This window comes from Eleginops maclovinus, chromosome 9 (assembly GCF_036324505.1).
Source record: "Eleginops maclovinus isolate JMC-PN-2008 ecotype Puerto Natales chromosome 9, JC_Emac_rtc_rv5, whole genome shotgun sequence".
Lineage (NCBI taxonomy): Eukaryota > Metazoa > Chordata > Actinopteri > Perciformes > Eleginopidae > Eleginops > Eleginops maclovinus.
In genome coordinates, this window is record NC_086357.1 from 10,685,771 (window position 1) to 10,701,975 (window position 16,205).

At 39.4% G+C, this 16,205-nt stretch overlaps 1 protein-coding gene across 3 annotated transcripts in view; it reads left to right on the forward strand.

The window, feature by feature from the left end:
• Positions 1-798: 798 nt before the first annotated feature.
• fnbp1l (formin binding protein 1-like) overlaps positions 799-16,205 on the forward strand; it is a 39,799-nt gene continuing 24,392 nt past the window's right edge. For all 3 annotated transcript variants that reach the window (XM_063891435.1, XM_063891436.1, XM_063891437.1), the window contains exon 1: positions 799-933. In XM_063891435.1, coding sequence (XP_063747505.1) covers positions 910-933 — 24 coding nt within the window. In that variant the 5' untranslated portion in view covers positions 799-909. The remainder of the gene's footprint in view (positions 934-16,205) is intronic.

Sequence of the window (16,205 nt, forward strand, 5' to 3'; positions counted from 1 at the left end):
AAAATCCCAAACCAAAGCAACAATTAAAACACCTGCGGCATGTCTTTAAGTTAATGACAAAAGTATTTTTCTTAAAACAACTACAATTTCACTGAGAATAAGCTCATCAAAAAGGCATGGACAGGCTGTATGGATTTCACCCATTTGTTCTTTTTTTGCACTCTAACCAAAACATGTGTTGTTAGCTTGAATGATTGGAAAACTGCAATGAATTCAAAATGTATTTATTTATCATGAGTCTTTAAATTAATATATTTGGCTACAGTAACTCAAAATGACCAGCACACATTTATTTAAGATTACATAGATTCAATGACCAAATTGACAAAAATACTACGATTACAATGAATACAAATAAAAATTATTGTATGGCAGACTACAGATAAAGGTCTAAATAACTTGTTATCAATATTGTAAGATAGCCTACCAAGCATTTTATTCTCTTATGCCTTGAGAATGAATTTGAACTGTTTGATTAGAAATCTCTTCTTCAATACATGGCCCCAATTTATCAATATTAAATCATTTTGAATATGCAAATTAAAAGAAAAACCGTGAGAAATCCCCAAACACTTGAGTTAAATACAAATACATGCAGTGAATTATTGCACAAGCTCATAGTGTAACTTCTATTTGATTTATTTATGTATTTTTTGGTCTTTCTAAAATAAATATATAAGAATCACCATAATCTTGGGGCCACTGTGATCCAGGATCCCTGTTTTGAGCGGCCCCGCTGATTCAGGCGGATAGAGCTGCAGCAGAAGGAGGAGGAGAAGGAGGAGAGGAGGAGGAGGAGTGTGTTAGAGGGCAGACAGTCAGCAGGACCAGAGTCCCAGCGGCAGTTTAGGAGAGTCTAAGCGTGGAAATCAGCGTCCAATACGGGAGAACTCAGAAGAGGGATCCGCGATGAGTTGGGGAACGGAACTCTGGGTATGTTTAAACTCTTTAAACTGTGTTTGTGACTAAGTGTTTGGCTTGGTTGCGTTGTGTTCTGGCCCGGTCAACACACAGACTGTCGGGAAACCGAGTGGAAGAAAGGTGCCGTGGTACCTTTTAGCTTTGTGTGAAAAGGCGAGTGGCTAACATTGACGCTAGCTGGCCGGCTGTGCAGTTAGCCGGCGAGGCTAAAGCTAAAGCTAATCCGCGGTGCACCTTAACGGCTGTGACAGCGGCGGAACAATAGGCTGCAGACACACGGGCACGGGAGCCGGGGCGAGGGTCACGCTGATTTCTCCGCCCGGTTACTTATAAACTTACATTTTATCAAAACTGCTGAATTTATGTTTTTGTTTTATTGTCAAGTTACGAAGTTGTATGTTGAGGTTTTTTGGAGTGTCACACCCTGTTTCAAGGAGAAGCTGCAAGGGATTCTCAGTAGCAGAATCCCGACGCAGACCACCATCCTGCTCGATTTACCTAAAATGAACCTTAACTTCAAAGCTGCTGGTTTAACTGATCAGCATCACATGACTCTTTGTTGCCACTTATCCAATCTTTTGTCTTAACTCCCATGCAATTAGAAGTGGATCATGAATCAGCCCATGCAACTCACCTCCCAACGTCTACCCTGTCTTTCTGGCTTTTGTAACTCAACGTGTAGTCTTATGTCACATTTGTATTACTTAAATCACGAGTTGCTTCTGTAGATATTAAAGTAAGTGAACATGTCTTTTTCATTTAGTTTCTTGAGTCAAATGAGACATTATGATGTGGTTTAATTTTGTGTTTCAGCATGCAGTTCATTTATTTGTTTGAATAAGAGTCATAATGACACACTGTATTTTTTTGGGGTGTTGGCCATCACAAGCTGTTGCAACCAGAGAGGCTACCAGCAGCATCCTCTCTCTGTGTGTATGCAGAAAGGAGGGGGTACATCCCCCTTAGATGATACTCCTCCAACTGACCTCAGTGGTTATTATCTTCAGTTTAATATGCTATTTCTTTGCTTGCTCAGCCCTCAAATGTAACATAGCCATGCTGCTACAGACAAAGACAAAACTGTTTTCTTGTCTGTGATTCCAAAGGATTGCAAAAATAATACACAGATATGCTGTGTCAGTATTTGTTTAGTTGTCTTCCGTTCATGTTAACCATTCTTTTTTTATATCTTTTTTTCTGGCAATTTCTGGGACTGTTTCTAAAGGCGTGAATATGGTTTCAGCCAACGTGCTATCTTATGCTTTTTCTGTTTATGTTGCAACCATTTGATTTAGTTCATGAACATGTATTGGTTGCAATGATTGTACAAGAATAATGTGGTCCTTATAAAATGGCCATCACAAGCAATTAAGCAATAATATTTTCAGATGTCAATATGTTGTTTATTTTACAAAGCTCTATAACGCATACAATTCCTTAAAAAAGCTCTTAGACATAAGACAATAATCCCAGTGTAAATTCAATATGACAAGAACATATTAATAACCATATAGTTTAACAGTTTTAGTAAAGCTTTAGCAAAAGATACTACACTTCCAAGTGTACTATGTTCACTTCATATCTGCATCGTCTTTTCGTCAGTGCTGCAGCAAGGCGCATTATGATGTGTTGAGTAGGGGGACGCCTGCCAATCCAATGGTGAGATTAATGTGTTGGTTGCCTGATGTCAGATTACACATGATTGGCTGCCTGATGTCAGATTACGGATTATTGTCTGCACAGTGGGGAGTTAAACTACTGTGTTTAACAGATGACTGACTATTTAATGTCAGATGTTATACAATATTGTCTGTCTAATTTGGAAGTAGGTGCTTGGCTGTCTGGTCTCAAATAAAACCTGATTGGCTGTCCAATAGAAGAGATTACCGTCTTTGGCCAGATAACATTCATATGATTTTTATGGATCCATTGAGTCAATCAATTTAATTGAATAATCATTACATTTTCTGCATTTTTGCTTATGAATAAAATTATGATTACATCCAATAGCAAAGAAAGCTTTTGCTGTATTTTATTGGACAATTTTGAGAGGCATGTTAGAGATAACAACACATAGTAGCAGACTTTTATCCCTGCCTTCCTATCCTTTTGATCATTGTGTGAGCCCTCAGTTTTTTAAGGTGCCACAATGTACGTTCCAACGATTTGATTGTAAACCAGCGCACTAATCATTTATGGTTTTATCAAAAAGCATTATATGAACAGAAAGCTTCTAGCACTCAAGGCAGTATTATCTTAATTTAAGCTTGGTGCCTTTGCTTTTGCTCTGGCTCTAACCCAGGTCTTTGAGACGTCACAAAGCAAGCGAGGAACATCCTATTACCGCGCTGGCTTCCTGCCCTCCCAGACACACACATAAAGTAGGAAGTGTTGGTCTGAATTAAAGCTCTGTGTTCGTTTGGGGTGTGCGCTCAGTGCCAGGATGCTGCCATGCTGAGCTCTGGTCTGTCTGGTTGAGGTGAGCCGGAGGCCGGCAGAGCAGAGCAGCCAAGTCTGACTGAAGGACAAGAGGCTGACGGGCAGTCGTCTCACTGATCGGCCAAACTCAAAGACAAGGATTAGAGGATAGAGGAGGCAAAGGTAGAACACGGGACAGGCTTTAAACGGCTGGCTAGACTCTTGCTTTTACTTTGAGTCTGTCGGTTGTTAAATTGAGAGGAGATATAACACCAATTGTGGAAGCTTGGATTCAGAGCAGTGAGCAGGTTTTACCCTCTTGCAGATGAAGGGGTCATAAGAGTTGGCTTTTCTTTTCTTTATGTGTTGTGTGGATTTTTCAAAGGCTTATTACTGTGTTCCCTCAGGTGTTCCATGCAAGGTGTTGTTGAACAGGGTACCGGGGTTAGGTGCAATCATTTGATACTTCGAGCAAGAAGGTTGTTTGTGTTCTTGGCATCAGGTGGCCACTGTCTCAGACAAGGCTGCGCAATATCCCCACTCCTGTTTGGGATATTTATAGATGCATATTTGAAATCTTAGCCTACAGTATATCAAGGTCTTTCCGACCACAGGGTAGCACATCTGCGACTTTCCCATCTTGTTGTCTTCCTTTATGGCACTATATCATGTAAGATTTGAAGAAACGGTAATATAGAATATTAAAGAGACATTTGATTAGTGTTTTTGTTAGTCAGACAAAGAACATATAAAATATTAAAGTGATCTAGTGATCTGCTAGTTTAGTTGTCTCACAATCATCCCTTGTAGTACTTGCACCATTTGATTCATTATTCTATCTATCAACAAAAAGATGCATTGACAACAATTTACCTTTCACTCTCAATTTACTTTTCCCCTTCCAATTTACTTTTCCCCTCCCAGTAGTTTCTGACATTTGAAACGCTTAACAGTTAATCAACAAGACCATGCAAATATGTTCAGCAGCATTGGTGAGCCGATACTATAAGGCAATAGATGTAAAATTCACCTTAATGCAACATTTAGCCCACTTTTTAGAAAAGTCAAATTACAGGAAAATATCTCCAACTATTGTGATAGTCAATCAATAGTTAAAAAGGCAGAAAGGAAACTGTTTTCAGCCTCTCAAAATAAAAGCTAACGGTGGACTTGTGTGCGTCATGATGACGTTTAATTGTCTTTTTAGCGACTTGTTGGCAAACACCCTTTTTGAGACCTAAAATCTTCAGACTTTTACAAATGGGGGTTTTTCAATGGATTTTTTTGTCGTTGAACAAAACCTGAACATCTCGTAAGCCTTTATTAACCACTGACAAGGTTTCGGGTATCTATCCAAAAGCTTATTTAAAAAGAGTTGGATTCTGAGACAAGCGAACCCTGGAATGATAACGTGCTTGTTTCAGGGTTTATGCCTCATTCCTGCTACCTTATATCTTCTGATTTAAGATTATCAACACGCAGCTCAATATGTTCCGCCTTGATCCACCATTCGTTGTATCTGATTGTCAGGTGTTGTTGGGTTGGGCAGTGGTCTCGATCTTAGCAGGTCACAGTGGGTGTGAATGAAGTCATGTTGAAGCTGAGGGCACTGGCCTGGACATGACAAGCTGTTATATCCAACCGGCCAAGCTTTTCAACACATTGAGTGTTATGTAGAGGCTGGAGGTGTTTTTTTTAGGTGTAAGTACGAGAACATGTTGTTTTTTCAGTCCTGGTTGTGTGAGACTAATTCTTGAAGCCCACATTACTTTGTGTATGCCCTTGGTGGGAGGGTAAATGTCTTTTTTAATGAACACAATTGTGCTAACGCACATCTCCAGGAGACAGGGAGGAAAAGGAGGGTGGAAGAGTGTAAGAGAAGAACAGAGGAGAAGGAAGGACCATGAAGAGGAAGAGAGGGAGGATGTTTTTAATGATCATAGAGAAGGGAGATATTTTCATATCCTGGGAGGAGGTGAATGTATGAAGGGCCATGCAGAGACAAGTAGAGTTTACACACACTTAATGGACTTGATGAAACATTAACGATAGCGGAGGAGGATTGGATACTGTCTCAGGCCATATTAACTGGATACATAAAGTGAATAGAGCAAAAAGAGGGTACATACACATCCACACAGTAGTTGCACAACAGCAGCAGAAGCTACTCTACCAATTTACCATTTGACTATTTCTACTGCATGTAGAAAGTTTGTCCATCTTCATTTGAAATATTATATCCATGCCTGATTGGGTAGTGATGATACTGGTTTGGCATGCCTTAGTAGATATTATTTATTGAATATTCCTTGATCCATTGCATTGAAGTGTAAATTAGGTCCTTCTGATCAACAACTTAGGCCTATCTATAACTGCTCATTGTTATGTGGACACTGTTTTTTTACTTTACTTTTCATAGATGAAATGATGGCAGCAATGCGACTTTTCCATTGTTGTAATCAATACATAATTCTTTTGGTGGGCCCTGTTTTCCAGGTTTCATTTTCGATATAATATTGCCTACACAGATCCATACATTTATCAAGAACTAAATCAGAATTTGTTCAATGCGGTCGGCAATTTCAGGGATGACAAATGAACAAACAAAGGAAGGCAGTGACAAAAGAGGCATTAAACTTCCAAAAGGAAGAAATTAATTATAGAAAAACCAATCTATATTGCTCTGTCTCTAATTATTTCTTCTGTGGGACTCAACACAGAGCTGCTGCTTTCCTTCTCTTTTTCTCAGAATCCATCCCCAATGCTCCTTTCACCCCCTCTCTTCCTTCCTCCCATCCTCCCATAGCTCCCTCTCTTCCCTCTGGATGCAGTCACAGCTGTATCCACACTGCCAGCTGTTTGGCAGGCTAGCTTTTCTTGGATTCAGTCACCTGTGCACCTGTCAGACCAGTGCAGTGACCCTCAATAAACCCTGTTTGCTGTAGTGTAAATGGGTCAACACGTGTTTTATGACCTGGTTAAGCCACCTTCCTCAAGATCAGGGCCTACCTGCAGGGTAATTAATCAATTTGTGTCATGATACACACAAAGCATCGGTGGAAGCCGCCTTTGAAAGGGAGTGAATAAAGTATGGCATATTCTTAGATTTTTTCGCCAGATATCTACTGCATGTATTTTTAACTTTCAGTTCATTGTTTCCTCATTCCAGTCATAAGATGATTATCATTTACCACTTTTATCTATTCTTGCAATATCTGTGTTTATGATAATTGCTTTCCAGGAAGTAAGAACTGAATCACCAGAGACCGAAGCGCTTCCAGACGTCTCGGTTTCATGACTTATCTAGATGCAGGGTTTTGGTCAGAATTGCAGCTGCATTCACTGTTTGCTGTCCTTCAGGAGTCACTTTGTCTGTCAACTGTTTATTAGTCAGTTGCTTTATTAGCCAGCAGATAAAAAAATCTGGATTTAGGACATATGGAAAATTGGAAGATGTAGGGAATGTTTCTTGGGAAATTTCCCTAGATTTCCGACCCAGTTATTACATTAAGCCTCTTCTGGATGCTGTCTGCTGTCAGTCTGCTTGTGAAACATGCTCACAGACTCTAACTCAATACAGATGGCATTCAATTTTGTTGTACTTTTTGGAAGTTTCAGAGCTATTTAATATGATTTACATAGGAAGAGGGTTGGGCAGTATGAGGATATAACAATTTGTTTACTGTTTATATTATAGTAACTGTAGCCATTGAATATCTAAGGGAGCTTGAGGCTTTGGTTTGAAATGCTGCAAGTCCATGAGCAACAATTATTTTGGGAGAATTATTAGAAAAAACCTGAATTTTGCTTTTGACATCAACAATTTCTTGTGGATTTCCCAGAAATCTACTATGTCACGATACAAAGGCTATTTATGTCACATCATGACATTACATATACTGGATAAAATATTTTTATGAAGCCTTAAAAAGAAACCATGTTCTCAGAAGCCTCAACCATATCTGTAGCTGGTGTTTGGCATTTGTGAAATTGACTGGCGAACATTTGTATTTTTTTTACAGAAAAAGGCTCAATTAGTGTATGCTCCTAAACATTCTGTAATTCCATCTTTTTACATCTTATTGTCTGCTGCTGATATGACTTGATGACTTCCCATTGAGCTTTAAGACACAGTTTTCTCACATTATATAGACTGCAGAATGAAAAGAATCATCAGCTGTTGCCCAGTATGACTCTGCATCGAATAGTCATCTCCTCACTGTATAATATGCCGGTTGAATGATCATTTCACTAACCTCTGTTGACTAAAATGCCAGAGAGACAGATATCTGTGTCCTGGCTATGGACCCTGTGGTGAACAACTTGTTGAGTTGGTGATGTAGAAGGAAGATGTCCTCCAGCTGATGTCCTTTAGTTGCTGTGTACTAAACACATCAGCTGCCTGTCAAACCTGCTCACCTCAGCTGCACTGATGCTATCTGCTCTGTGGACGAACAAAATACCAAATGAAAGGGACAAAGAGTTGCAGAGATAAAACATGAAGAGCTTTAGTGAAGAAAGCACAGTCTCTTCGGGTGGTTGGTTCAGTTCCATGTTAGGTGATCTAGCTCTCTGTTTCTACAGTACCATCACCTCCCTTAGCTACCAATGTTAGTGTGTGTAGAATAAATCAAGCATGAATGAATTCGAGAACCTTTTTGTTCCCTGTTTGTGGTTGTGAGGAACGACCAGCAACTGTGGGTGTGAGGAACGACCAGCAACTGTGGGTGTGAGGAACGACCAGCAACTGTGTGTTTGCCATGTGACAGAAAATCAATAGCTCTTCCTTATCCCATTGTGCAGTTGATACCTCTTACACCAAAACTCTTCACCGCCCTCCTCCACATGACCCCCCTACTCAAACCCTTCCTCCTTTCCCATGGGACAAGGCAGAATTGTCCAGCACAATAACTTTTATTAGAGTTTCCCACAGGCCAAGATAGAAGTATTTTAAAATGGTTTAATGTCAGTCCCGGAATAGACTTGAGTGATGTGGAGCTGCTGTTTAAAAAAAGTGTTCTACCAGGATCCTTATGATGTGTTTGTTTGAGTTGAACTGGATATAATGGTGGTGAGAACATATGGTGCAGCTTGTAATTGTTGAAATGGTGAATGTTTCTTCCCTTTTCTACCTGTGACACAATAATATCACAATTCTTCAGACACCACAAGTTCATCTTTAAAATCTGAACCTTTCTTTTACATTTTGCATTCCTCATTAGCAGTTTAGATTGGCAAATAACGTAATAATAATAATGTTATTTTTTGCATTTGTTGGCTGTCGGTTTACTCTAAATAAGAAAAATGCCAATCACTTTCAATTCTAACAAAAGCCAAAACTTGAAGCATGTTTAGGTTAAATATGACAAAAGCAGAACATCCTATAACCAGATAATGTATGGTATTTCAGAATCAGACTCAGAAATACTTTATTTATCCCAAACTGGGATTTTTTTAAAAAGCTTTTAGTTTTTTTTTGCTCGGCATGAACATGAACTCACTTCAGAAACATTTATTAAACCTAGAACTCTCCTGTGAATGCAGCTGCACATCAACCCCACATGTTGTGGTGACCTCAAGGTCACTACAGACTTCCAGGAAACTATCTCAAGGGTTATGTAGCCCCCCCCCCTCCCCTAGCAGTTAGCATTGTGTACAAAAGCAATTGAAGATGCTGCTTTATCAGAAAGCAGGTTCTATTTGTTGTGCATTTTTACTGCTTCTGTGTTCCATTAGTCTATGTATGGGAAGCACTGACTTTTGGCAGGAATGTACCATAATGCACATACCCTAAATACTGCCCTGTGCAAAATTGGGGCATATACTTACATGGGACAAGCTTAACTAGGACCCCCCCTCCTTTATCTGTCTTCCTCCCTGTCCGACATACAGTCTCTTAGCATTCCAGGACGCAATGTTAATTCTAGCACCACAGGAGCTTTCCCAGGCTGTTTATTAGGCCGATGAAGTTTCAGAGGCCAATAAAACTGCTCTGTGCTGCTCCTTTGCACACGCACATGCTAGCTGCTATGCATAGCGGGTTTCTTGTAACCATGGAAACCTTTCCAAGAAAGTTCCCCCTGGTTATCGTGGGCAACCGAGACCATAGTACACCAGGTAGATTCTTGATTTTTACAAACTGTTATAGGAAAGATACTTGTCTGTTTTTATAAATGCTGTTTGCTCTGCTGCCTCACCTCCACTGACAATCCACCATTTTTGAGGCAACTTCCTTGGGGGTTTACCGTCCATTCATACGTCTACATCCATTTGTCTAATTCTTTTGAAAAAGAACTCTCAGGCACGCCTCAAGGGAATGTTTTTTCAAAGACACATGCAGAGCAGGGGAAGCAGCAATAAATCATACTAATGCCATTTAAGGTAATACTACTAGCTAGAACAGTTCTTAATGTCCTATTTAACACTCTCCCAGACAGTGTTGACTTAACACTGAGTAACTACAGTAGTTCAGCAACAGCAGCATTAGTAGAAGTTGTACTAGACCAGTGTTCTGAGGTCATATCTTATTTTAGTCATATGATATGGAGTTAATGGTTAATCTACATGATACCAATTCATGGCAAAGTACAATGTGGTGGCCAGTATGTGTTGTTTTCTGCTTAAAACATGCAGACAACAGGGGAAAAAGTGAAGCTGTGCATAAGATTCAGTGTCAGCATGTCACACAATAAGGTCAACCATGCTCAGTAACTTCCTGCAGCAAGTAAAAGGGCATTTCTACAAATCTACATGCTTATTTAAACTGTGGTAAAAGCTTATATGAAGACATGTTTCTACTGAATGCAGGCAGTTTTAAGTTTTTAAAAGGTTTTGAAACCGACTTTCTGCTGGACTATAGGGAAACATTGTAGGGAATACTGTTACAGCCAGCTGGTGCCTTACGTACTGAGCCAGTCGTATGCTTTTCACTTTGCATACTTAAATTCATTTGTTGTTCCCCTAACTGTTGCAGTGCTAGTCACAAGTTAAGCTGCAAGTAAATGTTTTTTTTTTCCTCGTAAAAACAGATTTGTGATTGTTTGTGCTGAAAGGACTAAAGTTAATGTGATGTGTTCATTGCCTAAAAATAGTGTCAGCTGTCAGCACCCAAACCAAGTGTCATAGCCTACAGTCAACCGCACTAACCTTCATGATCACAGTGAGGAGCTGTCATGGTTAACACACACTCATTCACAGCTGGGAGCCTCATGCCAAACCTCCACTGTGATTAGGGCCCTTGAGTCAGCGGTAAGATAAATCAGGGATCCTTTGGCTTTTTTTCTGAGATGAATGAGCTGTTTGTGTGTGTGTGTGTGTGTGTGTGTGTGTGTGTGTGTGGTGTGTGTGTCTACACATGCATGCACATATGGTCTGATGACACAGCTCACTGGATTGCTGAACTGATACAGTAATCATCACATCCTGCTCTTTCATATTGGACTCACACACAGGAAACGCTGTGGTTAATACTGTGGACGACCACTGAAACTGATTATGCTAAAATTAAAAACCCCTTATGGTTGCAGCTGCATGATGTGTTGCAATATAGTAATCTTGATTCAAACTCAAAAGAATACAACTCAACAAAAACATTGCGGTTTGGTCTTTTACAATGTTACAACAATCAGCTTTTTCTGTCAGAACAGAAAAGGTGTTGTATCTTTCTCTATCGGCCTGCTAAGCAACTTTCAGTCCCTCTTCAATGGCAAAACAACAACAAACCCAATCGTTTAAGTTCTCAAACAGTGTCTGAAAGCCAATATATTTGTCCGATTGACCAAGCCTAGGAAACCCGTCATATGTAGCTCAAGAAAACCAAACTCTTCTTTAGAAAAAGGATATAATATCAATTTTAAACTCGGCAATGTATTAGCCTGGTTATGAAGGTACCCTCAGTGTTGGTACATTGTAAGTTTCAAAAGTAAGAGCGCCAATTAGATCTCATTTAGGAAGGATTACGATATGATGTTTCAAACCTGTCTTTAAACTCAAATAGTTCTGCCATGCCACCTGCTTGCTTTAGTCTGTAGTATGGATGGATTATGGCAGGTTTTTATCATGTGAGCCACTCTAATAGGAACTTCATCTCTGGATATATTCAATAGTCTTGTCAGTTTAAACAAATAACCGTTTCCCATTTCAGCAGCACTATAAGGGTTAACACAATGCTCCAGTCAAACTAACTGAAGCTCTTTCTGATGCCCTGAGTTAACCTCGAGCTACCATAAAACATCCGTCACTGGACCGGGGGTTTCAACAGCTGACCCAGCCCTGCCCTGTGTTTAATAAACATAAAGCCACAGGCATCATGGCTGATGTTGACTCAGTGTGGCAAACTAGACTGTAACTGTATAGAGACGGAGTGCGACTGCCGTTATTTCCATGACTGCTGTTGCCATTCTAAGCTTGGAAGTAACTAAAAATGCAAGAAAAAAAAAAAAATCTTCAGGATCTTATGGCGTCTGTTACTGTGAATCTCCATAATGAAGTATGACAAGAAATACTGATACTTAACATTGTACTGTGCATTATCTTATAAGTTAAGATTGAATTGTATGTTTTTTCCAATGTAAATGTGGGATGAGTCACAGCAGAATAACAATGTCATAAACATTAAATAATCCTTTTCAAAAACAACATTTAACAAAAAACAGCTCTGGAAATCTCCAAAAGAACAGGGCTTCCTCTCTTTCATCCATTCAGATCAGATAGTGACCCAGGAAATCCGCTAGTTGACCGTCGGTTTCAGAGGGTAGACCCTGGTCAAGATCAGGGTTCAGATAAGCACTCAGCCTGCACAAGCTAAAGGGCCCTATAAAAAGTAACCGTAAAGCTGAGAAATGGAGTATTCAGCTTTTTATTTAACAATGTAAAGATCACATTTGAAACCCATTCCTAAGCATGTTCACAAGTAATGTTTGAGACACTTTGTCTAGTTAGAATTCCATTAAATTATTAATACTAATATCCATATTATTTCCTAGCCCTGGTTCAACACAGTTTGACAACGGTTTGCAGTACTTTCACCATGTTAAATATTGTAGTTTCTTTGCAGTTTGTTGATGATTATAATTTTATGTTGGCGCTGTGGTTATAGTTTAGCCATGTGAACTAAAATATGCAGCTTGGTTGTTTACTATATAGTGCACAATATGATGATGACTGTAACCTTTTTGACAAAGACTGAAATGTGCGTTTGTGTTGCTTGGTTGTTTGAGAAATAAATAAAGACATACTGTGGTTCCAAATCGCTTACTGTGAACTACGGTAAGCGATTTCAAGTGGATCAAGAGAAGAAAGAGATGGAAGACCAAGTGTGAGGTTAAATATGTCATGGAGCAAGCTGGGGTTGTTAACATGGTTAAGTGTTGATAATGGCATCCTGTGCTTGCTTGGGCATGATCATAGCTGGATTAGATTAATTTATTTCTGGATATCCAATCATGTGTCTTTCTGTCTCTCTCTCGTCTAACCTGTCTGTCAGGGTGTGTGTGTGTGTGACGCAGCAGGAGAACAACACAATGGTGTGGATCAGGTTGCTTTGAAACCTGACTAGCTAGACACAGACAGGAGTGTCCATGTGTGTGTATGCGTGTGTTTTCAACAGAGAAATAGTAAATATAGTGGGAATAAACTTTAGTCAAACCCTTGGTTTTGGGAACAGGTTACAGAGGATTAGGATTTCCACACTTATTGAAAACTTTGAGAGAATAAACATGACTTTCATGCCTAATTACCCCGACTAAATGCGTAAAGCCTTGAGCTTTGTTGAATGTTGCCCAGTGGGTGGCAGTTTTTCCTAAACTACACAATGCCTAATCTCAGGATTGCCCTAAAAAAACTAGTATTGTTTTGTACCGTGCTCTAAATTTGCAGTGGCTCATTGTTAAGGTTTATCAGGCAGGTTGGTTATTAAAATGGACATTTAAAAAGATCTAAATGTATTTTTGAACTCATTTTGTCTAGCTAGGCTCTGACAAGGAATGTGACATTGTGACTGGAAATGTCTTCGTACAGTCGTAATGGTAATGGTCATTAGCAGGTATTGTTGTCTTCGAACATGATAAAGCACATTGGCCTAAATGTTGAGAATTGCTTATTGTTCTGTGTGTATGAAAGAAAGACCGAGAGAGACAGTGGGTATGCGTGACTGTGCTGCAGCAACAGTGTGTTTATTGTGGTAAAGGAGGTCAGATGATTGAGTCGGTGTCATCCATTTTTATTATCAACACATGACACACACATGTGCACTTGGTCTCTCTCAATGCTCCCTTTTCTGTTCTTGCTAACCATGTGCCTTTATCTATACAGTCAGCAAAAAGCTTGTTTTGCATGGACCAACTTCGGCCTTGTACACGCACTGATTTAGGACCCTTACTGTTAAGGACATTCTTTTTCCTTCTTTACTTGCATGTTGACTTGACCAGCACCTTCCGTTTTATTTGCTATATAGTTACGCCAATGACACCGAGCAGCATTAGCTTGGGTCTTCTTGCAGAGATAATCTGCCCACTGTAGTGCTTATTCTGTGGAGCAGAGTCCCACTGTGGCAGGGTTGGGTTAATGTTTGACTGACCCTTCTCTGACTCAAACACAGACACCTCCTGATGGGTTTTGTCTGTGTCCATTCAAAGACGGCCTACTAGCTAGAAAAAAATTGCACCATAGCCAGACATAATTAGTTACATGAGCCATCCAAGAAATGTGGTCTGCAAGGGTAGATGTTTAGTGATGGAAGACTCTTATACTTTAATGTTATATATTTTTATTGCTAGTTACGTTTAATAGACTTAAACCCAAATATATTGAGTTTTCAGTCATTTTTTTTTAACGAAGCAGCAGTGAATCTTTAAATTCAAGATGCTGAAAGAAGAATTTTTGACATATTTGATGAGATAAGTTTGTACATCTATAAATAAACTAATACAATCATTTTAATCAACTCATTTATTAGATTACTTATTGCATCATTGGCACACAGCGTTCTTCTAAAGGTGAAAGATGGACCTTCTCCTCTGTTTCTAGCATGTTTCTCGTCTCTGTTTGTCCACTTACAAATGGAGAAACAAGTACTTGACCGCAGTTGACATTTTCAGCCAACACATCTGTTACAACTTTCCAGTTGCCGATCAATTTCAGTGTTGAAAATTCTGTGTATAAGGTATTTATTAGCAGCTGCAATGTTTTTCCCCCTTTCCATTCCTTTTGGTCTTTTGTAAAAACATGGTATTTTTTGATGTCTTCCCCCCGAGTTGTGTTTGCTGGCACACAATGAACACAGGTTGCTTTTGAATCGCCTCCTGGGGCTTTGACTGCATGGTCCAACCATTTAAGAAACTGAAAGCACACATTCCAGTGGAGAGTCTGTCAAAAGAGATCACTGTAATGCAAGATTTTCAGTTCTGATACTGTTTCTGAGCTTTGTCTTTGTGCTCATAAAAAAGTATCTGTGACCTGAATTTCCTTTGTAACGTGCACAAGCTGTCAGCGAGGTGTAAATCGGTGCACTCTGTTTGGGATAATCACCCAACTGAACAGTAAACAATACACACTGGGGAACAAAAGCTTAAGCTATTACATAAGAGGAAGAAACACACGGGGATTCGTCATCGCAAAGGAAACCTAGTTGACGCTGTTGGTATTCTCCGGGATGCACACAACTAATTCCCTGATCAATGGGGATTGAGTCAAACATGGAGTCGCAGGAGGGGAGCATCGCTATGACTCGAGTGTGATCCATTAGACTCACTCTCTGAATCATTTTTAACCCCGGAAGTTATTTATAATTTAAACAACTACCATGAATCACATGTTTCCTCAATGGCTTTTGTGTATAGGCAGGTATGTTTGTGTGTAGTTCTATTGACATGCAGTAGTTCCTGTTTCAGCAAAGGAACGAAAGAAAGAAAGAGAAAATAGATCCAGCCAGGCAGAACAAATGTGATAAAGGTGTGTGTGTTTAGGGTGTTGATAACACAGCTAATTTAAAATTGTATCAATTCAATTACCAACACTTCTACAAAGATAGGTCATGCCGAGTACCAAAAAGCAACATTTAATAGCTACTATAGAAGATTTTAAAGCAACATGAGACATTTAACTGAGCTAGAAATTCAGTTATCCAAGTCTAGATTGCAGGTGCAACATTTCCAAACAAATGCAAAATAATGTAATAAATTATAGGAAAAATGACTTGAATTTTAGCTTAATATTCCCAATGTGCTTTCTGTTGTCAGTATTGTCATTTTTGTGAAATTGTGATAATCTTTTGTGTATCAACATGAAGGAAGGTGGAGAGCTGCCAATGCCTACACAGTTAAATCATTCATCAACCTTCCAACACAGAATTAGGCTAATGGGCTAGGAGGGCTCTCTGTTGAAAGCTCTTTTGGGATCAAAATACAGAAGGCTATCTTAAATTTAAAACCACCTTCTTCACAGAGTGTATAAAGCAGTCTAAGAAGCTGGCTGTTCCTCCTGCCTGCAGAGCAGTGACGGAGGGGAAGTCAACAGTGTGCCAGCACTCCTCTCTGATTTGCCCATAGATGGATATTGGAGACATTTCAACACAATAACCCCTTTTAGCAACCAATCCAAATCTATTCAAATCCAGATGCTCTCAGCAAAGAAACAGTAAGGCTTGTGTGTTTGTAATAAACACAGGTATGAACTACGCTTGCTTCCCTCCTGGCACTTGGGCCTCTACTCACTCGCAGTTCAAAAAGTACGAATACCATAGTCATTGTTAAAAATGAAAGTGAATTGTATAAAATATCCAAAGGTTTATAGCTTATCAGGGTTAACAGTGCAGGCCTATTAAATATATGTACAGAGTTTTGAAAAATAAATAAGTTCCCCCTAATTGT